The sequence below is a fragment of the Taeniopygia guttata genome, chromosome 1 (genome assembly GCF_048771995.1).
Source record: "Taeniopygia guttata chromosome 1, bTaeGut7.mat, whole genome shotgun sequence".
In the NCBI taxonomy this organism is placed as follows: domain Eukaryota; kingdom Metazoa; phylum Chordata; class Aves; order Passeriformes; family Estrildidae; genus Taeniopygia; species Taeniopygia guttata.
The window spans coordinates 25,616,814-25,644,508 of record NC_133024.1 but is presented as its reverse complement, the minus strand read 5'-3'; the positions used below and the strand labels follow the sequence as shown (position 1 = coordinate 25,644,508).

Sequence of the window (27,695 nt, the reverse complement as noted above, 5' to 3'; positions counted from 1 at the left end):
CGCTCCCACTCCCTCCGCCGCCCACCCGCGGGCGCCCCGCAACCTGCATGGGAGCGCGCCCGGGATCGAGCATGCCGCGGGGGGTGGCGGGGCCGTGCTGTTCCGGGGCGGGCCGGGGCGGGGTGACGCGCGGGGCCGTCGGTCGGTGCGGGCGGGATGGCGGCGGCTGGCGGGGAGGGCCCCGAGCTGGAGCCGGCACCGGAGCTGGCGATGGAGCCGGAGTCGGAACCCGAGCCGGAGTCGGAGCCCGAGCCCGAGCCGGCGCTAGCGGCGGAGCTGGCGGCGCGGCGCAGCGCGGAGGCGCGGCGGCTGGTGCTGTCGCCGCGGCGGCTGTCGGGCCCGCTGCCCGCCGGGCTGTCGCAGTGGTTCCCGGCGCTGGAGGTGCTGGACGTGAGCGGGACGGGGCTGACGGAGATGGGCACGGAGTTGCTGTCCCTGCCGTGCCTCCACACGCTGCTGGCCAAGAACAACCGGCTTGGCGGGCCCGGCTCGCTGCCCAAAGGGCTGGAGCAGTCGCCGCTCGCCCGCTCCCTCCGCGTCCTCAACCTCAGCGGGAACCGCTTCTCCGAGGTGCCGCCCGCGCTGCTGCAGCTCCGCGGGCTGCGCAGCCTCAGCCTCGGTGGCAACCGGCTCCACGGCATCCCGCCCGACATCCAGGAGCTCCACAGGTGAGGGACGGGCCCCGCGGGAAGAGGGACAGCCTCGGCCAGCCCGGCCGGGTTTTCTGCCACGCTCCCCCTCGGGGGGTCGATTCTCTTCAGCATCAGGTGTCTCCAAACACTTCTGCCGCTAACTTGGCTCTTCCTCTTCGTCAGTGTTGAGTTACCAGAACTCCAGGACGTTCTTTACCTCACCCACATACAGATATAAAAGTATCGCAAGGGTGGGCATTGAGGATGAAGGCAGGTTCTTCTTGGTGGTGCCAAGCAATAGGACAAGAGGCAGCGTGCAGAAAATGATGATGCACAGGAAGTTCCTCCTGAACGTGAGGGAGAACTTTAATGTGGGGATGACCAAGCACTGGAACAGGTTGCCCAGAGTGGTTGTGGAGTCTCCCTCACTGGATGTGTTCCAGTGGATGCAATTCTGTGCTCTAGGGTGATCCTGCTTGAGCAGGGAGGTTGGGACAGATGACCTGCTGTGGTCCCTTCCAACCCAGCTGATCTTGTGCATTGTTGAGGCAATGATGGGCCTTCTGTGCTCACAAACCGAGTGACTCTTGGCACTGCTCAGTCCCTGGGCTGCCCTCGTGCAGGGCCGCTCTCCTGGTGATGGTGTGCTTGGTCTGAGTGTTGGCCTTCTGTGGTTTTCTTCTTATGCCCAGCCACATCTCTGGGTGACAGCGAGATAAACCCCATGTGTCCTGCAGCTCATGGCTGCACGATGAGCTGCACAGGAGGATAAAGATGTGTTTGTGGCTTGTGAAAACAACAGGGCCTTTCTGCCCATACAGCTGCAGTCCCCCTGGGGGCTTGCTGTCATGGATGGGGTTCTGTGCTGTTTCTCTCAACCCATCAGTTCATGTAAATCTGACAGATGCTGACAGACCCAAAGTGTGGAGCCCAGGCTGTGCTCGGCTGCAGTGGCACATTTGGCTCTGTATCCTGCCACCGCAGGCTGGTCATACAGAAACTACTGAATCACAGCAATTGGGACAGCAGTGGGTGGGACACAGGCCTTAGCAGAGGGTATTGGCTGCCTGCACTGGCCTGGGCTGGGTACTCCTGAAGCCTGGTGTCCTCCTGGGCCAGCAGGATGCTTGTTGTGGCTTAAGTGACACAGGCACCTCAGTGTGTTCTGCTGCATTCCCAAACCTCAGGCTGGCCTCTGTGTGGCTCTCTGCTAAGACTTTGGATCTGAACTTTGGATGCTCCAGCTCTTTGCCAAGGGACTTGCCAGAAGCAGCCTCTCATGCAAATTCCAGCACCCTTGACCCTAAGTACCTGGATTCACTCTGATGGCTCAGCAGAGCTGCATCCAGTGGAACCACAGGATGTGTGGAGTGATGTCTCCCATGGGTGTAGTTGGGAGGTATCAGAACTGCACGAGTGCTGTTGAGGAAAGGTTTTGTCTGCTGCAGTATAATACAGTTGGGTTTGTGGCTTTTGTCCAGGTAGCTTAGCATGCACCTTTTAAGGATTTGAAGCAATTCTGGGTTAAGCTCTCTGGGCTGAGAGATGCTATGAGACATTTTGAGTGATGGAGAATGCCCATATTTTTTCTTGGCAGAGTTGTGATACATCCTGGTTTGGGCCTGTCATGAGGAAGAGAAAGCTCAGCTTTTATTCTGTGTTGGAACAGGTGCTTCAGGGATGAAAAAGGAAATGAGGCAATGGAGAGGAAGCCATTGGAAGAGGGCAGTTGTATGAGGAAGGTGATCCACACTGTCTCCATAACATGTCTGATAGCATCCAGGATGTGGCTGGGATCTGATAGTTGCTCCCACCTCTGACTCAGAGGCTCCCTGCTGCTGTTTCTGTGGTCTCTGTGGGTTGTGGGTTTTTTCTCTCTCTTCCTTTTTCTTTTTTTATTTCCCAAGAAAGCAAACCTCAGCCCTGTTTTTCTTCTGTCATGTCCCCAGCAAAGTACTGGGTTCCGTGGCACCGCACATGGTGCTCCAGCAGGCTGTGACCTGTGCTCCATGCTGCAGCTCTGACACTCTGCTTTGTTCCTCTGACCTGCCCTGAAGCAGGGCTCCTTGTCCTGTCCTGCAGTTGACCAGTCATGCTGGAATCCACAGAAGGAGAATTTGGAGAGAACAAATGCAGACAAAGCTGTTGAACTGTCTGTTCATCGTTGCAAAGTGACATGTTGGGTGGAAAAGTTACACTTAGACACATCCCATTGCTTCTGTCTGCTGCCCACGTCACCACTGCTGCCTCATGGAACTTCTGCTAACACATCAACATAACACAATTGAACTTTAGCTCAAGATAGCAAATTTGTGCCCCACCAGGATTGTCAGCTTCTTTACCACTCTGCCATCAGTGGCTTCTCTATCTGGGGCTGCTTAAGTAATGAAAGGGAGCTGCACAGGGCTTTGGCAGCATGGGGAGAAAACAACATTTTTTAATGTGTTGTTTCTCCAGAGGGGATCCTGAATCTATTCATTGGGACCCAGATAACCTTGCCAAAAACATAGAAAGTACATTCTGGAGAGAAACTGCTGCCAGACTCTGCTTCTACCTGCTGACAAGAGAGGTGTCATCAGTGTGAGTGTGCTTGTTGTAGAAGTGGGTAAAATGAGCCTGAGCAAGGACAGAGCAGAGCCAGCTGTTACAGCACAGCAACAGACCTCTGTTAGTTTCTGAGCTCTAGAAGCTGGAGATGGGACCTGGTGTTGTGGCTTCTATTAACCTCACAACTCAATCTGCAAATGCCAGTCTTGCTGTTGCTGCCAAGCCAAGACCTTGACCCTTTTTCCATGTGCAATATCTCATAAAAAGAAATGTTTCTTTTATCTCAGGGACTCTGAGACTACAGGGGAATGGAGGCAGCACTCTTACTGATCAAATTCCTCCTGCTACTACTAGACTTCCTGAGACCAGCAGTGATTTCTTCCCATGACCCTGGCAGCTTCCCATTTCCTCCAGTCACTGATCATAGACCAGACTGGAGTTGCAGAAATCTAGAAATGCTTCTTGGATTTCCAGGGAATGTCTGAGCTGTGATGAGTTTTTTTTTTTTAAAAATACTCTTGATAACTAAGCTTCATGTCTTTCCCCTGCACCCCATAGAGCCTGTTTTAGTTTTTGAAGGATCAGCATGTCAGTTTTAGTGAAGGCCAGGAATATAGCAGGTAAGGAGTCTGTGTATGTGGTAAAGTTGAGTGTATAAAAAGCTGCTGGGTCTTAGCTGCCAAAGGAGAAGAAGCATGCTGGTGACTATGAATGCAAAGGTCCTGGCACAGGATATAAGTGTGCCATGGATTGTTACTCACAGGAAGATAATAAATCCACCACTTCACACAAGCTCTATTTGGGTCAGAGATATTGTGCAGAAACTTCCCTGGCATGTTCCTGGTGTCTTGCTAGGTTAATGAGGTTGGTGATAAGAGCCACAGCCAGTTGTGCTGCTGTCATGCCTTGCTCCTTCTGGCTTCAGCCATCTGCCCCATCCTTGCCCACTCAAATGTTTTGTGTGCAGTGCAAGATCCTGCATGGAAAGTGAGTGCTGTGTTCCTGATTATTGGTTATCTCCTAGGCTGTTGTGGAAGGAATACCAAAATGTTTGAAGTTTCTTTTGCATGGCTTCATCAGTATATGATTGTGATTGCTCTGGTGATGGTAGTAGGATGATGCTGATCATAGCAAGCTGGCACCAGGGGTGAATAACCTTTGCTTCATGTTTTCCATTAGGAAAATTCAGTGCTCTCTCATCATAGTTTCACTGTAAGCATCAAGTGTGACCAGCAATAGCCTCCTGTGTTTCTGAGAAATGTAGACGTTGAACCTGCTGAGGGCTTTTTCTTGATCATGTTGAGGCCATGCCAGGTCCTTCTGTATACCCAGCATCCCCAATTCCTGTCAGCTGGTGTGTCAGTACAGTGCAAGACCTGAGTATTGGCTCTTGCTGTGAATTTAGGGTGAGGAATGCACCAGACATGTGAGAGCAGCCGTCTTTGCATTGCTTTCCTGTTTGTTGCCAGATAAAATACAAGCGTGGCATAGGCAGACACAAGCGTTATCTTCTCTGCAGTTCTCCCTGCTGACCTTGCTGTGTTTTCAGTGGGAGATGTTATGGTCAGTCACTCTCTCTCAGACACAATCCACAGCCCTCAGCAGCTCCTGAGCTGTGATCTGCAGAAAGATCCCATTGCACATTGGTTCTGCATATCCTCCCTCTGCTGATCCAGCTGGGGATGCACTATGGGGCAAGGTGTATTACAGCTGGTGAGTTAGAAATGTGGCCATCTACTTGTGCCCATCCTGGCACAACATTTGTAGGGCAAATCTGGTAAAACAGCTCTGATCTTCATGGCGCAGCTGTGAGTTTTGGCTTAAAAGGTGCAAGGTTTGGCCTGATCAGTGTGCAGGCCTGGGGAAATGTCCTGTGAAATGAGTAATTCTCGAGGGCCTAGTGAAATGCAGCTGATACTTCAGGTCTCCCATGGGAATTTTGAGTTTAGTCATACTCTCCTGGTGAATACTCTCATGCTCTGTAGAGCCCTGGGAGCAGGCAGAGCTTGGAAAAGACCCGTGTGTGTTCCTTTCCTTCTTGCTGGTATTCCTCTAATAAAGCCTGGCTGTGCGAGGGCTGGGATCAAAGACCTCAAATGCCTCACTGGATTCATGCAAGGTTTGTGTAAAGGCTTGGGTGCATAGAAAACTTGAGCGTTTGCTTTCATTCGTGGGTAGCATTAAGCATGTTAGACAAGCATACGCTTAAAGGACGGCTGTTAGTGTGGGAAAAAGGGCAAGCAGAGCTTTGATAAAGATACAGCATTAGGAAATCTGCTTGCTGTCTCCCTTCTTCTTCCCCTCTTCAAACGTTTTGCAAATAGCGTTCAGACGACCGTTTGATCTTAAATTTGCGTGTCAGCAAAGGCTATGCAGTTCTCTCAGGAATTAGCAAATCGTAGAACAGGGTTAACAGGAGTGTATTGTGGGCTGCTTTGAAATTCCTCCCTTGCATGAGCCTCAAAACTGCCCTGGAAATTTCTTGCTAAAAAGTTTATCTTAAAAAGACCGGGAGCTATTTCAGGCAGCATTGTTGGTTTGAGTTTTTTTATATTACCTATTTAGATGCATCTGTTTGATGTCAGCTGTTACATTTTATCCGAAGAAGCATCTGTGGGGAAACAGGGTGGATTGAAAATTTGAGTATCTCTTGTGCCTGAAGACATTATCCCCTTGAAATATGACTGTGGGAGTGCTGTGGTAATTTATAGGGTATAAAAAACCCCTTTAGTGCTCAGAGTAGCTCTTCGTATTTCCTGAATGTTTGGGGGCTTTTGGATTGATTTGTGCTATATGATAACCTGAAAACATCAAGGACATACTCAAGCGAGAGGTACAGTCTCTTTGCATGTTAAACTTTGCTGCCACCCCCTGAATTGATCATAGTTGTTTGAGCGTTTCTCCACTCATTTCCCAGTAGGTAAAAGTATTTTCATTGCTACCCTACAGCCCAGTGGTATGAAATGCGCTGCTGGAGAGGAGCACCACATGATGGCCTCAGCTTGGCAGCAATTAGGACTGGTTGTGCTGAGCAGGGGGCTGCTGAGTGTGAGGCTGAAAGGGACTCTGGCCTTTATTAGTGTATTTGTCAACATTGCTAAAAGACAGGAGAGAAAGTGTCAACCCTCATTAGTAATTCTGTCACATGGTTGTTGGGGTATTTTTCAGATTCTGTTGAGATTGATTTTGTGTTTGTCCCCTCATTAAACTCATTTAGCTGAGTCTGGCAGGTTGGAAGTAAATCACTCATTCTGGCTTCAAAAATTGGAACTGAGCTTATGTCTATTTGGTGATAGTTGATCTCTGGCTTTTTGAAGATTCTGGACTTTTGAAAGTGCAGGAAAAAATCCAGTTCTACCTCTGTGTACACAGCAGTTCATAAGACCTTAGCTGATCGATCAAAATGATTGTACAGATTAATGATTGTCAGAAGGACTAGGTCTAAGCGTGAAAGGTTAGTTAGAAGCATTCACCTAGCTCAGTGCCATCTCTGCTGTGGTCCTCCTGCAAAACCTGGGCTGAGTGTTGTGGATTGCCTTACTGCAGGCTCTTGTGTGAAGAGGGCAGAGCTGAGCAGTGCTTCTGCTTGTCTTACTGAGCAGCAAACTGCCCTGCCCTGAGCAGGACAACTCTAGAGCCAGCATCACCTTTGCCTCCAGATACAGGCTTAGTATGAGTGTGACATGAATATCAGGCCAGGAGCAGATGAGCTGGGAACAAACTGCATCCCAGTGCTGTGGTCAGTGCTCTTGATAAAAGGGTCATGCCTCTTGAAAATCCTTTCCTGTGTCATGATTAGCTTTGCTCAGACAATTCTTGACATTTCAGTTTGAAAGACACTTCAGAAATGGCTGTTGTTGATTCGTTCACCTTCATCAGCCTAGTAGCAAATTGTATTTAGAGGGATGGGAGTTAAGGATTTTGTTTTCCAGTTGAGCAGTGTTTCAGTGGAAGCTGTAAGAATATCTTTCCTATGTTTTAAATTAGTTTCTTTGTAGTTTCAATATTTCCTTCCTGTGTTTTTTAATAAATTAATCATCTAATTAATACCATAAGTTGATGTGGAAATTTTGAATTTGCTGTACCAGACTGGGCCCCATGAGTTTTCAGTCTTCTGACCCCAAAAAGGTGATTCAGAAGATGAGTAAAAAGAAAAAAAAATTTAAGAAGCATTTTGTTGCCAGTGAAGGAATTACCTTATTTAGTGGTTTTTTAGTTAGAGACAGTTTGTATTCTGGTGTTAGGTCTGTATATCCTTCCTGGTATGACTGAGTGTTCTCATTACAGACTTTAACAAGAACAGATTGGAAGCTGTAAGGAGTTTGTAGGCAGTGTTTTTGCACACTTAGTTTGTACAGTAGGCTGCTCTTGAAACACATGCATTTTATGCCTTGAAATGAATTCTCAAAACATTTTTACTGTATAACTTGTGCCCTCTTCTACTTCCCTGGTAGGAGGTGCCTAACCTTTTCCATGCCATGTCACTTTACAGGCATTAGTGTCCTCAAACACAAAGGATGAGGAGTTAATTATTCACTTCTCCTAGGAAGTGCAAACTCGTACACATCTAAACCTTGTTTAAATATTGAAATCCACATTGCTAGAATTCCCTTGCCCAACAGCTTTTGGTGTGGGCTCCAGCAATGTTATGGAGTTAGGAATTGTATGGAATTGTATACTCAGCAGTTACGTCCCTAATGAGAGCCAAGCAGCCTAAATCCACCTTGGGAAACAATGGAAGTTTGAAGGAGGAATTTTGGTTAAAACTCAGAGCTTTGTTAGGGGATCAAAAGTTAATTAAAAATAATCTCTCCTTGACATGGTCTCTGCACAGCAGCCTTCCTCCTACCCCCACTCCTCAACATACAGGTTGTCAGAGTAGAAGAGATGTTAAGGTTACTTTGAAGCAGTGGCAATTGGTGGTGGTTTTTTACTGTGCACTTTCTTGCACCTTCAGATAATGCAGAGTAACCTCTAAATGTGCTGTCCCACTTGGTTTGTAGTTACTGCCTTCCATATAATCAAATTCAGTTTAAGGCTTAATTTTCTGCCCACTTTGTCCAATTTCTATTATTTAGCTTCCCTTTGATATACTTGAAAAATATAGGGGAATCCAGGGAAAGCTGAGCCCTGCGAACATCTCCTGGTGTGTTGCAAAGGTCTGTCATTCTGTCCTTGCTGGTGGGCAAGTGCATTTGTGCTGCAGTAGTGGCCACTCTAGCCCAAGCAGATGCTGTTATTGGATCTCTGGGGTTCAAGTTTCTTGCAAGAACTGAGCGAAATAGACTCACTGTGCTGTTCTCCTGCTTCATCCCAAGGGAGGTCTCAGGGGGGAGCTTCTCTGCGCTCCACATATGCTGTGATCCAGAGTTTCTGGGCTCAGACCTTGTCTGGATGGAGCACTATGTCCTTTGGGTGCTCTGGTCCTGTGTTTCTGTGCCAGTTGTATCCATAGTGTTTCTCAGTTGCTGGGGTGAGATGAAGATGTCTCCTACTCCAAGGAAGTTATAACCTGTACTTAAAGGAAGGCTGATGGAACCTAGATGAGTTCACTTTCCCTGGCCTGTAGGCAATGCTTGCTGGATCAGAGAAGGCCAAGGTGCATTGTAGTTAGGCATCCTCAGTGTGTACTGGAGATACTGAACCAGGACTGAAAAGGGATCCACCTTTTTCAAACATGAGAAATATCTTGGCTGGACTGTGGTTAGCAAGATGTACCCAGACTGAGCCTGCCTTTGCTCCTCTTTCAGATGACATCTGAGAACAGGGAAAGAAAGCTACTTGAGTCTGTGGAATGGAGACTTTAAGCTATTATGTCAAAGAGAAATGCTTGCCACTTTTTCTTCCTAGAAGAGCAGAGATGTGCAGCACATACTGGCTACTCCACCTGGCAGAAGGGATTTAGTGCCTCTCTCTGTTCGTGTCTCCCATCCACTGAGTTTTCACAGGACATCCAGTGATTCTTCTATTTTGGCCCAAACTGCAGTGAAGCCCAGCTATGGTTTCTGGTTTGGGCTTCATGACTTCAGAACAGTGAAATCAATCTCTCTGAGAAATTGTGTGCATGTGCTTGTGTGACTTAGGTGCACTCTGTGCTGTTGTGTGCTGGTGCAGCTGTGGTGTTGGTATGTGAATTGTATCAAAGGGGGACTGCCTGCCTCTGACTAATGGTTCCAGTCACTGAGGAGTCAGATGACTCCTTAAAGAGCAAGTAGTGCTGGTGCTGGGCCGGGATTTCTATGGAGAGACACGTGCTTCACTCCTGCTGAACTGAGAGCTCCCAGTGGCTGCAACAGGATCTGTGGAGCTGCTGCAGGCCTTGTGTTTGCAGGCTGCACATCCTTGGAAATAAAAACAAGAACTTTGTGTAAGGGGTTGATGTAGGAATACACAGTTGTCTGGTACCTACCTGCAGGTGTAAGGGTGACTGCAGGAGTCTGGAGGTAAAAATCTCAACATTATCTGTTGTGAAACAGCAGTTCTGTTGTAATTTTGATGTGCAACTCAGTGGATTTTTTTCTTGCTCTCAGCAAATTATCTCTTAGGCAGTCATCTGTCAGTTTCCTTTAAGAAATGCAGTAGCTGTGAAAACCGAGGTATTAAAGGAGACTTGAAATTAATGAAATAATGCACTCTTTTCTGTTTTTCAGTTTAGAGTTTCTATACCTTGGAGGGAATTTCATTACGGCAATTCCACCTGAATTAGCAAAACTGCCTTCTCTGAGGTATCTAGTTCTGTGTGACAACAAGATCCAGAGCATTCCACCTCAGCTGGCACAGTGAGTATTTAGTGTCATTAGCAACCAGGTGTAATTAACGCTTTGAACTTTTTCTTCTGTGTGTGTGGATAAAAGTACCTGGGAAGATCTATTTGTCCTTCAGTTTGTTAATGTGACTGTATTTGAAAAAGAACATCCTTGGCATGGTGCACTGCAGGCAGACCATGAATATATGATCTGGAAAACTCAATGAAAGGGTTATATTAAAAAACCATCACCAAGATTACACCTTACAGTGAATTAATAGATTTTTATAGAGGACCCTGAAAAGTACCTGGGCAACTCAGAAAAGAAAAATTGCTACCTTAAAAAGTAAGAATGGTTCTGTTTTATTAATAATGAATGCTTGATGGGTTTTGCCTTTCACCCAAAACCTTTTTGTGTGTACTTTTGTCTTGTACCATCCCCTGTGTTCCCTTGTCATTCCTTACCTTAGGATCTCAGAGTGTTGCTGTAATCCTACAGCACAGTTCTAATGGCCAGGTTACTGCTTTATCTGTTCATAATGGGGGGAAGAGGACACTGCAGTTCTGTATGTGTAGCCTAAGATGGGAAATGCAAATGGGATGTATACCTGTAATCCTAAAAGCAATTGAATGGCAGCATGGAGTTCTCCAAGTTGGAATTTGAGGGTGTAGTGGGATTATTCTTAAAGTACAATGTCTTGTAACTTTTACAAGTTTGGGAGCAGCCCTGGGTGCTGTGCTGGAGCACTGCTTTGTGCTTCCTGAGAGGAGAAAGCCTCGTCCAAAAGCAAAATAATTGCTGTGCTGCTGCTGGCCTGACCTTGTTCAGATCTGGTGGTATCAGCGTGAGGTGGTGCAGCCGCAAGCAATGAAAACATGGGGCTTTCCAGGGCTGGCTCCCTCCCAGCAATCATCTTTAATGCATGAGACAGAGCAGGTGACTTATTCAGAGCACTGCATGGGACTGTTCTTGATGCATATGCCGGGTACAAGGAAACATTATGTCCCCTGAAAGCACTCAGTTTGTACACTTTTGTTCTACCTTTTTTGGGGGTTGTGTGTGGGGAATACTGAGAGGGATAGCAGCATGTTTAAGACTGTGTTTCTTTAGCAGGTATTCTGGTGCTGACCCAAGTTCTCTAGTGCATTGTGTGTACTGGAGTAAGAACAGTTCTTTTAGCATGAATTTATGTTTTAAAAGGGAGAAAAGCCAAAGAAAAAGTAATTGGTGGGAGCTGAGAGAGTAATTAGGTCTGCTTACTGCAGCTGTGGGGCAATTTTGCTTGCGCATCTTGACAGGATTTCCATCTCCATCCTTAGGCTGCATTCCCTGCGTTCCCTTAGCCTGCACAATAACCTGCTGACTTACCTTCCCCGAGAGATCCTTAACCTGGTTCACCTGGACGAGCTGAGCTTGCGTGGGAACCCGCTGGTGGTGCGCTTTGTGCGGGACCTGACCTACAATCCCCCGAGCCTTCAGGAGCTGGCTGGACGCACGATTAAAACTCGCAACGTTCCCTACGCTCCCAGCGATCTCCCAGAGAGTCTTGTCCGCTACCTGAGCTTGGCCAGCAACTGCCCCAATCCTAAATGTGGGGGTAAGTTCACCTTTACAGCTCTGCTTCCTGCTCTTACCTTGTGGTTTCCTCTCCCTCTGACTTGCTGTGACTTTATGAGCTCACTCAGGTTCAGAGTGTTACTTACTGCAGCCACATTTTGACTGTATTTCCCTGGCTCCAGGTCTCCTGGAAACTTGTCTTTAAGGAGCTTTGTTCACTGAGGAACAGTATTCAGAGTTGCAGTGCTGGTTTACTGTATTTGCATGGGAATGTAAGACAGCACTTCTGTCAGAGTGTTTGTAGCTCATCCCAGTACTCAACTATGGTTTTATGATCTGAAGTTTCCAATCCATTTGCCTTGAAGTAGCTCAGAGCAACTAATGGACAGCAAAACTTTTGCACATACTCTTGCTGAATGGTGAGCATCATTTCTGGGTGGAAAAGAGGAGAGTGGCTCTAGTACTTAGCAGTTACCAACTGCTAAGTTGGTAACTTGTTTAGCTCTGTCTCGGGACCACTAGCCTGCAGTTCTTGGAAGGAGAGGACTTCATAAAACAGCCTGGAACGATTTGGCTTAATTTGGCTCAATGCTTACTCTTTAACCAGAGTAAATAATCTGCATATTTAGCATTTAGAAGAGTAAGGGAAATCATCATTAATTAGTATCTACCCTGCAGTCATAATGCAAGCTGTTATCTTCTTACAGGACAATATCAAAGTATGCTCCACAAGCAAAGATGAAAGGGCCAGGACTTACATAGGGAGGAAAAGAAAAGTTTATTTTTTAAAGAGTTTTGCACAGCTTGGATAACAGTGCTTTTGTGCTTTTTCACTATGCTGTATGAACTTGCACAGTACTGCAGCATTGCTCTAGCACTGCAGGAGAAAAGTTTTCTCCTGACCAGCTAGGACTTTAAACACCGCTGGAAACTTCTGAAAATGTCAGCGTCTAAAATCACTTGCTGTGACAGGAAGAGAACATAATTGTGTGTTACAGCAAGACTGTTGCCATGGAAAGTAGCATCCAAGCTCAGCATGGTGGCTTCACTCAAGCAGAAGAGTAGAGCTGTGAAGGTCTATTTGTGAATGCATTTTTACTAGCTGGTAGAAGAGGTTTTACAAGTCTGAAGATAGAGTGCATTAATTCATTTGATGTTGAAGAAGTTTGCAAATTCCCAGCCTGAGTTTTCTCCCTAATGGTTAGAAGAAACTCTCGTGTTATTTGAAAGTAACTGCCCTGTGTCTTTGTATGAAGAGTGTGCTGTTCTGAATCACCTACCAAATACAGTTTTACAAGAATTTTTTACTAAGAAAACAAATTTCACATTTTCAGAGGTATCTCACCAGCAGCCCTTGTGCTCCTACATATAGTGCAGTGCCAATGAAATCCTCATTGAAGGCATATGCTCCAGGCACGAAAGCCCTGTGGAATTTGCAGGTCTCTGGGCACAAGGTCTCACGCGTTTCTTTCCCTCTCCCTCACAGGTGTGTACTTTGACAGCTGCGTCAGACAGATCAAGTTCGTTGACTTCTGTGGGAAGTATCGGCTCCCGCTGATGCACTACCTGTGCTCCCCAGAGTGCTCCTCTCCCTTCAGCTCTGCCTCCCAGAGCTCCACTTCCCAGAGCGAGTCTGACTCTGAGGATGAGGCCAGCGTCGCCGCGCACAGGATGCAGAAAGTCCTTCTGGGATAACGGGCAGCCAGAGGGGAAGACGGGAAGGAAAATGGATTTGAAAAGCAATAGTGGAATGGTGAAGCATGAGCCACCGGCCTGAAGGGCTCATGAGAAATTGTCCTCAAGTCCATGCAGGGACAGAACATCTTAGCAAGCCTGGACTTGCTTGGTGCAGTGCTGCTTAGGAGATCTAACTCAGTAGCGTGCTGCCTGTAGGTTGCCTGGGGTTGTTAGAAATGTCTCCTGGCTGGGAGGCACCCCCCTCCCTCAGATGGGCTGGGAGAGGGATTTGTTCTCACTGGCGGATTCAGAAGGATTTTAATATATGAAACTTGACTGGACTTCAGTCATCCTGCAGAGCAAAGGAGACTGTCCAGATCTTTTAACACTGTGGTAAATCAGAAACAGGCCAATGATGCCATGTGAGTATGTATGGACCCCAGTGTTTTATATAGCAGTTTGATTCCTTTCTGTCTCCTTTGATCTCAGTTAAAGATTTTACACCCATCCACTGAAAAATGAAAGTTGAATTTTTTTTTATTCAGGACTAGATTTTTCCAAACTCTGGTTACTCTTCCTTTGCCTAGAGGTGTAGGGTTTCTGTACTGTTACAGATGTTATAGCCATCATAGAACTGAGCCACCTTTTTTTCTCCCTTGTTATACTGAGCTGCTCTTAGTGTTTCCTTCTAACAATATTTGTTATTTTTCCTCCTGCTCCCTCTTCCCATTACACCTGAAGTGTTGCTGCCTTTATGGTGCCTTCAGAAAACAGACAAGTTGTTCTGTTGTAATACCAGTTACAGACTTGTGGCCTGTGCAAGGGACCAGATGTGATGCTTTGTATCATACTTTTGACTCTCAGCTTACTGGAACAAATCTGCTTTTATAGCTGTGAATTGTAGGAAAGGTCTCAATTGATATTTTTTGTTTATAAACAGACACATTTTCCCACAGTTTGCTCTGCTGTGCTTGATAGAGTTATTTTCCATCTTTAAGGGGGCCTAAGGTACGTAGCAGCTCAGTGAATTGAAATACCCAGAGAAGTGCTGTGGAGAATGTCTTTTTTTCCTAAGAGAAGAGGAAAAACTGGTAGGGAGGCAAAGGCATGTTATCTGGGCTTCTTGCACAAGGCGCTTTTGAAATGTCTTCCTTATTTGTTTGCATTTGCTCTTGTGGCAATAGCTTTGGCAGTCTGTTGATGGTTCAAATAATACTCTCAGTTATCTTAAACTATGTTTAAGGGAAAGCTGCAGAAAATAGCTCAGAATTTTTAATTATCAAGAAATATCTTATAAAATTAATATTGCAAATTGACAGCTATCTGTAAATCTACTTTATGAGGCTGTTGTGTGCTTCACTCCGTGAGAGCTGCCCCATTATTAATATTTCATGATAGACAGTCCTTTTGATGCAGTTCCTGATAGAGCAAATCCAGCTGTGCCTTTGAATGCATGAACAGAGCAAAACCATCATGTTAAGAAGCTGAAATGAACAAGAAAAACTTTCTTAATCCACTTTGGCCCTACAGGGTAATTTAAAAACCTGTGCTTCTCTCCTGCATTCAGAAAACACATATACCTATTTCAACATCTTATGGCAGCTCTGTCTTAATGGTCCTGTTTAATTATGTTTGACACTTTATGTATTAAAGCACTTTGATAATTCTGCTGTTAATAACTAGCTTTAGTTTTTTTTTTTTTTTTTTAATTAGACTACAATTTTTGCTTTCATGTGACCTGAAGAACATGGTCTGTGAAACTTTGTATGTTCCAGTGTGTCTTGGTGTGCAAGCTGAATTCCTTGCCTTGCATTTCCTTGACAGAACTCTTTATTTCCCCAATTTCCCTTGGACATAACTGGAATTTGAAATTATCTAATAGTAAAATAATACCCTGTTCATTGTTAATCATTGCAACTTAGTTCACACACACACATGTGATTGATCCACAAGGAATTAATTGCATGTGCTCTATGCCTTTCCAAATAATTTTTTTAAAGTATATTTTTAAGACACAATGAGGTGTATGTGCCAAGCAACTGGATGTCTCTTTAGCAGATTCTATGAGGTTTACTTGGGAAGAACCACCTACAGGTTTTGAGAGAAACCATCTGCATGCTGTTAGTGAAATTGCAACCAGTGAGTGGCCTGTCTTGTTCATCTCCTCTTCCAGATGCTTCTTGCTGTCCCAAGTGAACATAGGCACAACAGTGCTGAATGACAGTAAGATGATTCCAGAGCCACAATTTTAATTTGCCTGCTGGTATAACCATAGTAATCAACTGAGTGATCTAGAGCTTGACTCTCCTGCCAACAAAAGTGAGCCACACAAGTTGAGATCTCAAGATCTTTTGAGCTCAGGGCCATGAGGTACCACCTTCCTTTCTTGTGTTTAGCAGCAGCTGCCTTGAAGTCATGCATTTTTTCAGTTCACAAAGCTAGATTTCATCAGAGTTCCTGCTTGCACAGTAGCACTTCTGTGTGTGATGAGTTCAGACCAGTGGTGGCTGGTTCTAATTTAGCTCGATTCTTAACTGTAGTTTCTTTCCTAACTGAACAGGCATCCCACTTCTGCCCAAATATTATATGGTCCATTAGGGTAATCTTTTTTTCCACAGATTCTTCACTGTAGCCAGATCAAAACTTGGCAGCTTACACAGTTGATATCTATGCATTTTTACACTTGATAAAATGTGTCTTAATTTTTTTTTATATATATATATATATATTCCTGAATATAGCTACCAAGTTTTCTTTTTGTTGCTGGGCTTTAAAGTGCAATTCAAGTAAGTCAGAATTTAAAACAATCAAGAACTTGTATGAAAAACAAATTGTTGGTTGGTTGGGTTTGAGGTTTTTTTTCCCTCTGAGGTAATTTTGAGAAGACTAGGGATGCAGATATATACTGTAGTGCCTAACACATTGAGCCCCTTGTGAGTCATTTTTCAGCAATTGTTCATCCCCAAAGACTTGAAAATGTACTGGGCAATAAAATAGGTGAGACACAACTTGAAAATACACAGGTGGATGACAGGCACTAGTTCCTACCATTCCCTTCTCAGGGGCCCTGAGAAGTAGGCAGTGTTTTTGCCATTGTCTGTTTGTTTGTTTGTTTTCTGCCAGTTTTTAGCAGATTTCAGCTCCTGAAGATTTATCTTCAAGTGAAGTCTTCAGTCAGTGTTTTGGTATCAGTCCCCTTGTTGCTGCAGCAGCCCAGCATGACCAGCTTTTGAAGCTGTTCTTGAGCTGAGACACAAGTGTGTTAAGCAGAGTTGCTCATTCCTTCTTCCGTGTGGGGCTGGGGCCCTGCCTGCATTCATCTGCTGCCCCAGCAGGCCTCTGCAGGGAGAGCTGCTGGTGTGTTTCTGAATGCAGGTACTTGATGGGAACAGTGGGGTCGTGTTAAAAAGAAGCAAAATCTCAATTCGATGGGAAGCAACTTAGACGGTTGCCAATTCTTTTATGTTTCTTTAATAAGAGGTGAGACCTGAGGAAGTCAGTAATGAATATTTAAACATACTCTGAAGTGGCCAGATGCAGGTTTTCATGGGCTTCTGTCCTGGTCATTTTAAGTCTTTGAAATCTTGTGTTGAATTATAATGGCACTGGGGGGGAGGGAAGGGAGAACCTACTCCTTTTTGTTCCTTACTCTTGTTGGCAATAATGAATGGAAGGAGTTTAATCCAATGAAAGTAATGAAACTTAATCCTTGCAATGCATCTTTGTTGCCCAGTTCAAAGAACTATTTTAATGCATCTTATTCACACCATGCCCTCCCTCCCCAACTGAAGACACTTCAAATAGACTGCTCCACAGTGCACACTAATACAGCAGTAACTCTGTCTTGGAAACCTTTCTATTGATTATTTCACTTGCTTGCCTGACTAGAGAATTGATCATTTACTGACCAGAACACTAAGGGTAGAAAGGGTTCTCATCTAGCCCTCTTGTTGAATTTTTATATAAGCATTTGTTTTAGGACATCTTAAAGTGCCTTATGATTTTAAAACTGTATTTTGCCTGAAACATATGAATGTAAACTATCTCTAACAGTATTTCATTGTAAGCTGTAAAACAAATTGCAAACACTAAACCTACCAAAATGTTATTTCTGCAGTTGTTTGTCCATTATTTCCCGACATCTTGGTTCTGGTGTTTCTGCAGACAGAACTTTGCAGGATTGGAAGCATTAAAAGGGGGCTGTATGTGGGAGTGGGTGGGATTTGATCTGTGCTGTGTAAAACCATAGAGACTTCCAAAGGGACTGCTGAAATTCCTGGTTCTTGGGGCCCACTTGTGACACACCAGTGTGTGTTACAGAACCAGACCCTGTTTTACTTCTGGAAGAGTGTTGCAGAGATTTGCTCCACAGTTCAAAGGCAGAAGTAACTCACAGACAGGATATATACCTGAACCAGAGCAAGTGATGTCATGGTGGAATTTTCCAACAATATGGAACAACAGTTCTAAACTTCGTGAATTGTTTCCTCTTAATATGCTAACCTTGAAACCTGTAAATGACTTTTTGAATGCTAATTTTCTGATCATGTTAACTGGCTAATGTGTTCCCATTTCTTGAGTAATCCCGTGTTTCCTCCTACATCCTGAAGAGTTTTGTGATCTATTGCCAAAATGTTTCGGATCCTGCCATGCAATTACCACTTGTCAATGCAGAAATGTGCTGTATTGGAAAATGGGACAGTGGGAAACAAAAATTACTTGATATTCACTTCAGCAGGGACCATTTCAGAAGTGGTTCAACATCATATGTAAGGAAAAACCTCTCAAATTATGCAGCAGCTCCAGTTTGAGAAGCATAAAGTAGAGAGGAGTGCAGTGATGTTGCAGTAACAGCCAGGCTGAGAATATTCTTATTTCTTTTTGTTAACTAATTTAAGGATACACTTTTCTTTGCCTTCTTAATGCCTACCTTATATGTGGAAACAAAACCCTTGAAGTGATGATTCCAGACACGAGTTGCCCACGTTTTCATCTTTAGAAGCAAATCTTGGCTCTCAGACCCTCTCCTCTGCTGTTAGCACTAAAACAGCAGGAAGAGTACAGAGGAAATGCGAGTGACTAGGTGGCTGAACCAGATGCTCAGAATGTCAAATTGACATTTTAGGCTCATGCAGTTGTACAGATCTAAAGGGAAGTGTTATGTTGATGCACTGGAAGTGTGTCATCATAAAGTAGAGCTGTACTTCTCTTAGACATGCTGCCTTAGGTGATCAAGACAGAGCTGAATATATGCACCTTTTTCTCTGCACTAGGGTTGTGAGTTGCAGTTGCCAGCCTTTAAAAATAAAATTTTGGGAGAAGGTCCAAGTGCTGCATTGAAGAAGGACAGGGCCATCTCTTTGTCCTGGCCTGGGACTTACTGGTAGCAGCTCAAAGCTACTCCCAGAGTGGTGAAGGATTACTGTATCTTCAGAGTGTTGTCCAAGTGCCCTGTCTGTAACCCCTTCTTGACTCCATGGAAAAAGCAGGACCCAAAGTCAGTACTGGTAAGTGAGTTGCATATTTATCCTAAATATTACCCTTTCACCAGAGTGTCAGAAGGCTGGCTGCCTTTTTACACACCTCTGAAGACTGTTGTCTTGGCAAATAAATGATTTCATGGAGCTCTGTCGCTCCTCCTGTAAGGGAATGAGATGGAGCAGAGTGGATGGAGAGGGTCCTTGCCGGAGCTTGACTTGGGCACTAATGAACAGGTGAGTTGGGAGGGAACAAACCCTTCATCTGGGTGATAGCTTAGCTGGGGGCAGGGGGTCAGAGTGAGCCCAGCAGGTCAGCATGTCACCCTTTGCATCTGCAAGGACACAGTTACTGCTGGTGAAAGGACATGTATGAAAGGCACAGCATTGTTTTATTTGGGGGTTGTCCCTGAAAGAGTAAATTTCAGACTAATGCCATTGAAAAGGGATAGGAAATGCCATTGTGGAAAAATGTTTTTCACTAATTCCTGGTGTTCCTGGCATCTCTAGTAAAAGTTAGTGTAACAAACATGCACAATATTGAGCAAACAATGTCCTTTTTGCCACCAATGTTCCATGCTTGCTCTAAAGCCTTGCTTTGCAAATGCTCTTTGTTGACTCAGAAGGGCAGCCTGTGGTTCCTCAGGAACAGCCGTGTGGTGGGTGTAGGTGACCTAATGGATTCTCCTTGTGAGCAGGGTAGCACTGAACAAATCTTGACCAAACTGGCATTTCATGGGAATGGGGCAGAATATGGATGAGGGCCTAGATGCTAGAAATGAAGGACCTCTCATTTCTCTTAACAATAACCCTCTGCTTCAAACGTGTTGGGTATTTCTTGAAGACTGGGGTAAATCTGTCCTTTTGTGGACATCCTTTGTATCATGTTAATGGGTCACTGCAAGTTGTGCACTTTCTTGGCAGCAGATCCCCCTGGGCCACTCAGGGCTTTGTTTCCCTGTGGATTGTCCTGCTCTCCCTGAGAGGGCCCTGAACTCAACCCCTGCTCATAAAACCTCCCCACAGGCACAGGGGGCCTGGAGAAAACACTGGCTGAACCCAGCACTTTGTTTCTGTTCTGAGTAGTTCTGTTTTGAGGGCCTTGCTGGAAGACTTTAAAACATCCCTTGCATTTATAAAACCAAACACCCTTTATAATCTAAATCAGACCCGAGTGGTTTGCAGCAGTGGTTTTTATCTTCAAATAAACACTGCAGTGTGTTTTCCAAAGTTGAGTTCCCTACTTACTCTCTTCAGGCATTTGGAGTTAAATTGCATCTTTTTGTTTGTTTTTCTTTCTTTAAAGCAGTCCTGAGTCTTTGACTGAGAGATATAATCATAAAAGGCCTTGCAGAAAACCCCATGCAACTGGGCTCGTCAAAACACGTTTTGAAATGGTCCAGGAATGTCTGAAACTTTATGTTGGTCTTTCACAACCTGCAACCCCATCTGGCTGCCTTGCACTTTGAAAACCTGTTCAGAGATGACCCTTTGCCATGGTTTGTAGGGAAAGCCCACACTGCTGCCTGGCCACAGCTCGTCCCTAGTCCCACACACAGCCCTCCAAGAATCCTGCCTAGAAACGCTTCATAGCTCTTCTAGGAAAAGTGATTTTGTTTGGTGTGTATGTGGAGGGGAGAATTACAGCCTTGGGAGGCAAAAACTGCCCTTGGCTGAATGCTGACAGCTGGAATACACCAGGCGTGTCGTGGCAGCAGCTATTTTCAACCCTGTGCTCAGAGATCCCTACAGCTGTGGGCCATGAGGAAGAAAATCACTGTGCAGCATGTCCAGGAGCATCTTGTTTGCTTCCACACCTCTCGATACAGGGCTGTGGGCATGTTACATTTAAACTCTGCGTGAATAAGGCATCTGCTTTGGTTTATTGCTATAAATATGGTCTGCATTAATAGTGCCTGGCAAAGCCCTGATGGGATATATTCCTGCTCTTGTGATCCCACTTCAAGCAGGGCATTGTGGCTAGTGAATTTCCCACAGGAAAGAGGGCAAAGGCAGAGCATCTCCCAGGACCAGCGTGTTCCTGCAGCGAGGAGGAGCCTGAGCTTGTGCTTGCTTACCTGCACCAGTTGCACATAAATGCCATTTGCACAGGAGGGGATTAGCAGGGCTTGTCTTCCTGCAGCCTGGAAAAGGGCATGTGCCAGGGCAGGGGGTATTACTGTAATTGCTGCTGATGCTGCAGGTGGCTGGCCCAAAAAGAAGCTACAAGAGAACTGGCTGCTGGTGAGGATGTCAAAAGGGCCCATCCCTGCATGGTCCAAGGGAGGCTCATGTCAGGTGTTTCCTCAGGATTGGGAAATGGCAGATGCCTTTGCCATTATTCAGTTGAGTTTTTGCATCCAAAAGGTCATTTCTCATGGAGAAAGAGGTTCACCAATGGCTGCCTGCTTCTGCTCTGGGTTGTCACAGGAGCTTTGCTCCCACAGTCACAGATGTGCCCCTCCAAGGTGACTCCCTTTGAGAAGTGTATTGAAAATGGGTGGCAAAAGTGTCACTTTTGTGTCACACTGCCACTTACCTATTTTTTTGGGGATTCACGTTCTAAAATAACATTGACCCCAGTAATTCCTCAATCCCAACACCAGCTTCTGAATCAAAGCTGTCCTGACAGAGAACACCTTCCAACATAATTTGTGGTCTCCTGGAAAAGGAGAACACCAGGGGTGATCCCTGCCATCATGGGCTCTGAAGGTGGCTTCTGCACCAGGTGAGTGAGAAGGAAATATCCTCTTTAATGGAATTTTCTGAATGCCACTCCCTATTCAAACAGCTTTTCAACAAATACGCCTTCTACACCATTCCACACATCACAAGTGTCTAGTGAGGGTGTCTCACATGATGCTTTTTAAACCATCATGGTGTTGTCCCCAGATTTCTGTGGCCAAAGTTGAAGCCTGATGATAATTTGACATGACAAAAAGAGAGCCTGGTCTGACATGACTAAATAGCAACAGTGGTGTGACAAAGGGCCTTTGGATAGAGCAGAACATATTTCATCATGTGTAAAGGTAAGAGATGCTGCTTTTTCCATGGAAAGGGATGTAGGAATATGGAAATATGCCCCACGGATCATTCTTTCACATTCATTAATGCACCAACAGATGAATCCTCCAGCGGTACCTGGGATGGATGAGGAGGTTCATGGTTATCATGACCCAGCAAATCTTTAAGGTGATGGCTGGTTCATCACCAGCAGAAAAGCCTTTCGTCCTTCCACAGGCTCTGCAGACAACTTTACGTTGGTTATAGTCTTGGTCCAGGCAACCACAGAGGTTGTACATGGGTCTGCGGTAACTTTGTTCATCCACTGCGTTCATTTCTGAAGTTCAGAGTAATAGCCTGGCAACAGAAAGGCTGGAATGACATTTGAAAAGGCTGTTCCAGCCATCTTTTGCTACTGCTCCAGGCACCAGCATTATGTATTTTCCCTAGCCTGCTTCCCAGAAGCCTGCTGCATCCTTGGGTTTAACTAACAATTCCAGAAGCTGAGTTGCTGTTTCATGAGAAGACATCAATGCTGGCACTCCTGGCTACAGTGATAAAAACATCCTCTCTTGCCTGTGTTTTCTCCTTGTTGTAAAGTGCCTGAACATCCCAGATCTGAGAGCTATTTCATGTGACTTTTGAGTTGTACATGGCAGCCCAGCCATTTCCTCCCCTCTTCTCTCTTTTTACAGTAACAACCTTTTCATACTTGCAAGTCCTGTTGCTTTTGTCATGAACTTTTCTTCAGAATTCTCCAGGTTGAATAAAGCTGAGAAATGTCTTCACAATCTTTTATTCAGCAACAAGTGTCTTCATGCAAATTTCATTGGCAAGCATCTAGTCAAACTTTTTCAAAGACATCAATTTTTTCAATTTCTTTTTAAGAAAAGAAAGGTGTGTTTCTTTTCTTTTTAAAGCATCTCATGATGAATTGCTTTCAGAACCTTCAGAGAGACTGAGGAGTTCACAACTTCAAGGCTGGTGTGTGTTGTCCTATGAAGCCTGTGATTATAATCCCTTTAAAGGACAGTAAGCAGAAACTCTTGTGAGTTGTACAATATTTTCCCATCTCAGATTCTAAATGTTGGGGTAAAACAATCAGCAGTCGCTGATTTGAATTTCTTAGTGGCAACAAAGCAGTGAGCTCATTGATCAAAGTGCTTCACAGCTTAGTTTAAAATTCTGTACTAAAGGTCTGTGATTTTTCAGGTACATGTCCTTGACTCAAAATAGCTTTAAAGGCCATGGAAAAACTATCATGTGACGTGAAAAATGTGGGCATATTTAGATCAGCATCCACCAAGGGTAAGGTGTACTTTAGTCATTATTAAATTGGCTGTTGCACATCCACGGAAAGCTGTATTCGAAACAATAGTTTTGCTTCTAAAATTTGTTTGTGCCAGCTTTTACAGAGAATAAGAAACAACTGTTTCCTTGCATGCCAGGCTTCCATTTGTCTTGTTTCTCAGTTTTCACCCCTCCTGTTCCTGCTCTACTTTCCTTGTTCACTTCAGCTGACGAGTTCCTGACTTTAAACTTCCTATTTACTGAGTTATTCTTGGCATTATGGATGCCCAAATGTAGATGGTTGTAAATTTCATTTCCTGGCTCTGTTTCTCATAACCCCTTCTGGCTTTGTCTCTGAAGTCAGCAGTGCTGTCCTTGTGAAAACCAAGGCTTTGCACTGACTTAGCAGACTGATTCAGCTTTTCAGCATCACAGGCTTATCTTTATTCCCATTTGCCTCCACACAGCACCTCCTTCCTGGCTTCTTGCTCTTCACAAGGATTTTTCCCTGGCCCCATGGTAACCTTTTTCCCTTCCATTCCTCACACAGCAGCCCCTTCTTTGGCAACTCACATAGACATCCACTATGCCAAGGAGCCCACTCTCATGGGCGTGCTTTTCCACAGGGCTTGTTGGTGCGAGTTGTTTGTGGCCTTTCCTTCTGTCCTCACATCTTAGTACCTCCTCTTCTTCCTCGAGAGAGCCCAGAAACACCTTCCACAGCTGCTCCCCAGCACCCCATAGCTGTCCCCATGGGGACAGAGAAGGACACAGGCAGTGGGTCTCTGCTCCAGGATGGCTCATTCAGGATGGACGTGGGACCCTTCTCATTCAACACATCCCCACCAGCATCAGGAACTAATCTTGAGTGATGAAATCTCCCCCCAATGCCCTCTATGCCACATGGTTCTCAGCCTCAGCTTGAAGTCTTTGTTTCAAAAGACTGCCATGAGCAAGAGGGCATTGTCTGTGAGGATCTGGAACAGGGATGTGCAGTCCTTACCTGGCAGCAGAGTGCTTAGCATCCAGGCCCCTGCTGTGACAAGGGAACACCTTAAAAGGAAGGCAGTGGCCTGTTTTTCCGGTTCTTAGATGGAAAAATATTTCAGATGTGGCAGCTAGAGCCAGAAACAAGAGATACTTCTGTTGTGCACTGCATGTGCATTAGATCTGTATTAATGGGGATTTGGGTTTGGTTTTACTCTCTACTGTTAGAAAGAAAAACATCTTCACTGTGTCAGGAAGAAGAAAGAACATGGTGAATAACTGAGATGAGATCATTACATGACTTCATGAGTAGTCATGGACTGCTACAACTGAAGGAAACTATCATTTACCACTTATTCTTTAGCAGATGGGCACAGCTGAAACTCGGCTTCACTGCAAACTTTATTGTTTCCCTGTCAAATCCTAAGAGGCTGAGATACCTCCCAGGAGACCACTAATCACTGCTGGCACTGGGTGTTGCTGATAGCATGAAGGGAACCTTAAAAGCTTTGGTGGTTCAGATTCGCATGAATGTTGAATGTTTCCTCTGGGTTCCAGGTCATGCTAAACGTTTAATATAAATCCTACCTTAAGACTCAGTATGAAAGGAAAGAGTGGGCAAGCTTATTGACTGCATCTGGCATGACCAGTCTCTTACCTAAAATTAGCTGAACTCCTGCTCTCCTGTGTCAGCATGCACTAGAGCTTGGGCAGAGCCTGCCTGGTCCTTCAGGATCTCAGACCTCTGCAGCCTTTTCAGCAGTGTGGTACCAAGGCATGGCCTTTCACTGAAGCACCATCCAGCCTTGGAGGGCATTTGTTATTCCCTCACCAAAAAAAAAAAAACCAAAAAAAAAAAAAAAAACAAGAAGAAAACTGTATGGTTCTTCTTCTGCTTTCTTCCATCCCACCTGCCCACCCTCCTGCACTACTTTTTATATAATGGTAAATAAAATGTGTCAACCTGTGGACAGCTCAGTCAAGGATGCCCTGTCCTCCCACTGGCAGAACCTGTGCTTAGCCATAAAATTTGATTCTGTCCAATCCCATTGCTGTGAGAGAGATTTGCTGATGTTTAATAAAAGCTGTGCATGTGGTCCAACCCTATATGGAAGAGGGAATGATCCACCAAGTTTCTCTCTCTCCTTTGTGCTGGTTTTGGCTGGGGTAGAGTTAAGTTTCTTCACAGTGACTGTTATGGGGCTGTATTTTGAATTTGTGCTGTCCACAGGGTTGATAATATAGAAATGTTATTGTTGAGCAGATCTTACACAGAACCAAGGTCTTTTCTGCTTTTCATGCTGCCAGGCTGGGGAGGAGGCTGGGGAGTCCTGGGGGGTTGGTCACAGCCAGGACAGGTGACCCCAACTGACCATGATTCAACACCCTGTGACATCATGCTCAGTATGTAAAGTGGAGGGAAGAAAGAGGAATGGGGGGACATTTGGAGCGATGGTCCTAACTGTTTGGAAAGGATCTCATCAAAGATGAGGCCATTTGTCTCTGAGTCCCAGGACCAAATCTGTATGAACATCCTTGTTTGTAGAGCCATAGAGCTGCTTGGTGCCTCCTCCACCAAAAAGCTTGATCACAGACTCACTTGATTCCCACACAGTCTGGCTACACACTGCGGCGTAGGATCATCCTGCAGCTTTCTCAGAAGCTCTACCCTGGCTCCCTTTTCCTTGCCACAGTACCTAATTCATAACCTCATGTTTTCCCCTTGATGCTATTCCCCCAAAAAGGCAATAATTAGAAAGCATGTGGGAAAACAGCTTACAAAAGGTTGTCAGCCTCTCTCCCACATCCGACAGACTGACTGAGGGTTTTCTCCATCCAGCTGGTCCCCATCCAGGAATGCCACTGGCAGGATGCAAAGAGTCTTCATACAGAGAGCTTCTAACACCCCACAGATTGGCATCATGGATGGAGCAGAAAGGATTAGGGAGAGTTGAGACCAGCCTTTCTTCCAGCAGTGAGCACCAGCTTCACTTCTACAGAGAGCTGCCAAACAGCAGCTTCGAAGGAGATCATGTCTCAGGCCCAAGCCCTCTGTGACTTTCTGACCTGGCCCCCTGTCAGATGATTCTGGGATTAGCCTTATTTTGCATAAGAGACAGGCAGGATGAGCAGGGTGTTGCTAACAAACCAGTTTTCATGGGTGGGAGTGAGCTGCAGTTCTAAGCATGGTGGAAACCACGCTGGAGCTGATCTTCCTGCCCTAGACAAGTTCAAAGTGCTGTAGCTTCCACTACAAGGGGATGTGGGTCACATGTCACTTTTCTTCACATGGTGTTATTCTTCCACCATATTCTTGATCCCTCTGGTTTTCCCCACTCTTTCCTATTTCTTTTTCCACCTGGCTCACTCCTCAGATCTTGGCTTGTCCATCTAGCAACAGTGGAGTCCACATCAACCATAGAAAGATCATCTTTCTGAGAGACTGATTCAAATCTGGGAAGATGCAGAGCCTTGTATGACAAACAAAGGTTTTTTAACTTGCCTTGGATGGAGAGGCACTAACTGGGCTCAAAATTTTCTGTGGCATGAGTGAGTTACAAAGTTATCTTACAGCAGTTCACAGAGACATGGAAAATGGGCTTTAAAGGGAATGTGACCCAGTTCATACTCATGTCCTCAGCTGCACCCAACTACTACTGCAGAGATTACACCATCTGAGTGGACACTTCCAGGATGTACTGGGAGGAACAGAGTGAGCAGTGGGAACCTCCCTGAGGGTAGTTCTGTGTAAGAATAGTCCACACATGTTCCCAGTTGCCTTATCAAGGTAAATGGTTACAATGGGGAACTTGTGTCAAGGGGAATGAAGAGAGGTTGAGAAGAGGTTGTTTGGAAGGTATCAGAAAGCCAACAGGATGGTATGGGAACTGCAAAAGACTTGTCAAGTCTTCAGAAATCTCAGGAAAGTAGAAAAAAAGTCCAAGGTCCTGCTCCTGAGAACTGGAGAAGAGAATAGAAACTCCTGAAGGCTGAAGAAGTGTCTGCTGTTTTAGAGGCTTCACTGTGTGGGGCACAAACCTTGGATCTTGCAGATGGGTTCTCTGGATGGCTGGCTGTCCAAAGTCCAGTGCCCAACCTCATGGCCTGGAAATGGGCTGGGAAAGGCAGGATAGCTTTAATGAACCTTCAAAAACTTAAACCATTTACACCCAAGGGACCATGGACTAGGTGAGTATGTGAAAATAAAATGTTCAGTTGTTTAAACTCCCAAATAGGAAACTTTGTAAGAGGAAAACGTGAAGAAGTTTCCCTTGTAGGAATGAATCAGACAAAACTGGTATTGCCTAAGTGTGGCTAGATGATTTTTTAAAGGGGAATGTTACAACTGCTGGCTGCCTCATGCTGAGAAAGGAGAGAGAGCCTGAAGAGAGAAGGCTGGTGCTTCATGCTAATGGCAACATTACCCGTTCTACAGCGGGGACTCGGAGCTGACTGTGTAGATCAGGAAAGCCCAAGCAGGAGCACCGTGTGCAAGCCTGTGTCTACCTGACTGCCTCATCAAACGAGGCCCAGCACGGGTCTCTCTCTACAGGCTCATTTGCAACGTGTGAAAAGAAAACTGTATTTGCATAGATAATTTAATTCTGGGACACATCTGTGGAGATTGCCTGCAGGCCACAGTCAAGTCCCATGAGAGTTTCTAAGTATGCTGGATGATAATTTCCCAGCAGAGGATGCGTGCATCCAGCACACCCTGTCTCCCTTTTAGATCCATCGTGATGGGTAGAGAGACGGTGGAGCTGAGCAGTTGTAATGGA

General features: G+C 45.4%; 1 protein-coding gene across 1 annotated transcript; it reads left to right on the top strand.

The window, feature by feature from the left end:
* The first annotated feature begins 99 nt into the window (after positions 1-99).
* On the top strand, positions 100-13,312 carry LRRC58 (leucine rich repeat containing 58). The gene is made up of 4 exons (XM_030266294.4): positions 100-668; positions 9,830-9,958; positions 11,245-11,522; positions 12,969-13,312. The coding sequence occupies exons 1-4, from the start codon at positions 157-159 to the stop codon at positions 13,175-13,177; spliced, it is 1,128 nt and encodes a 375-aa protein (XP_030122154.1). The 5' UTR covers positions 100-156; the 3' UTR covers positions 13,178-13,312.
* Positions 13,313-27,695: the final 14,383 nt, after the last annotated feature.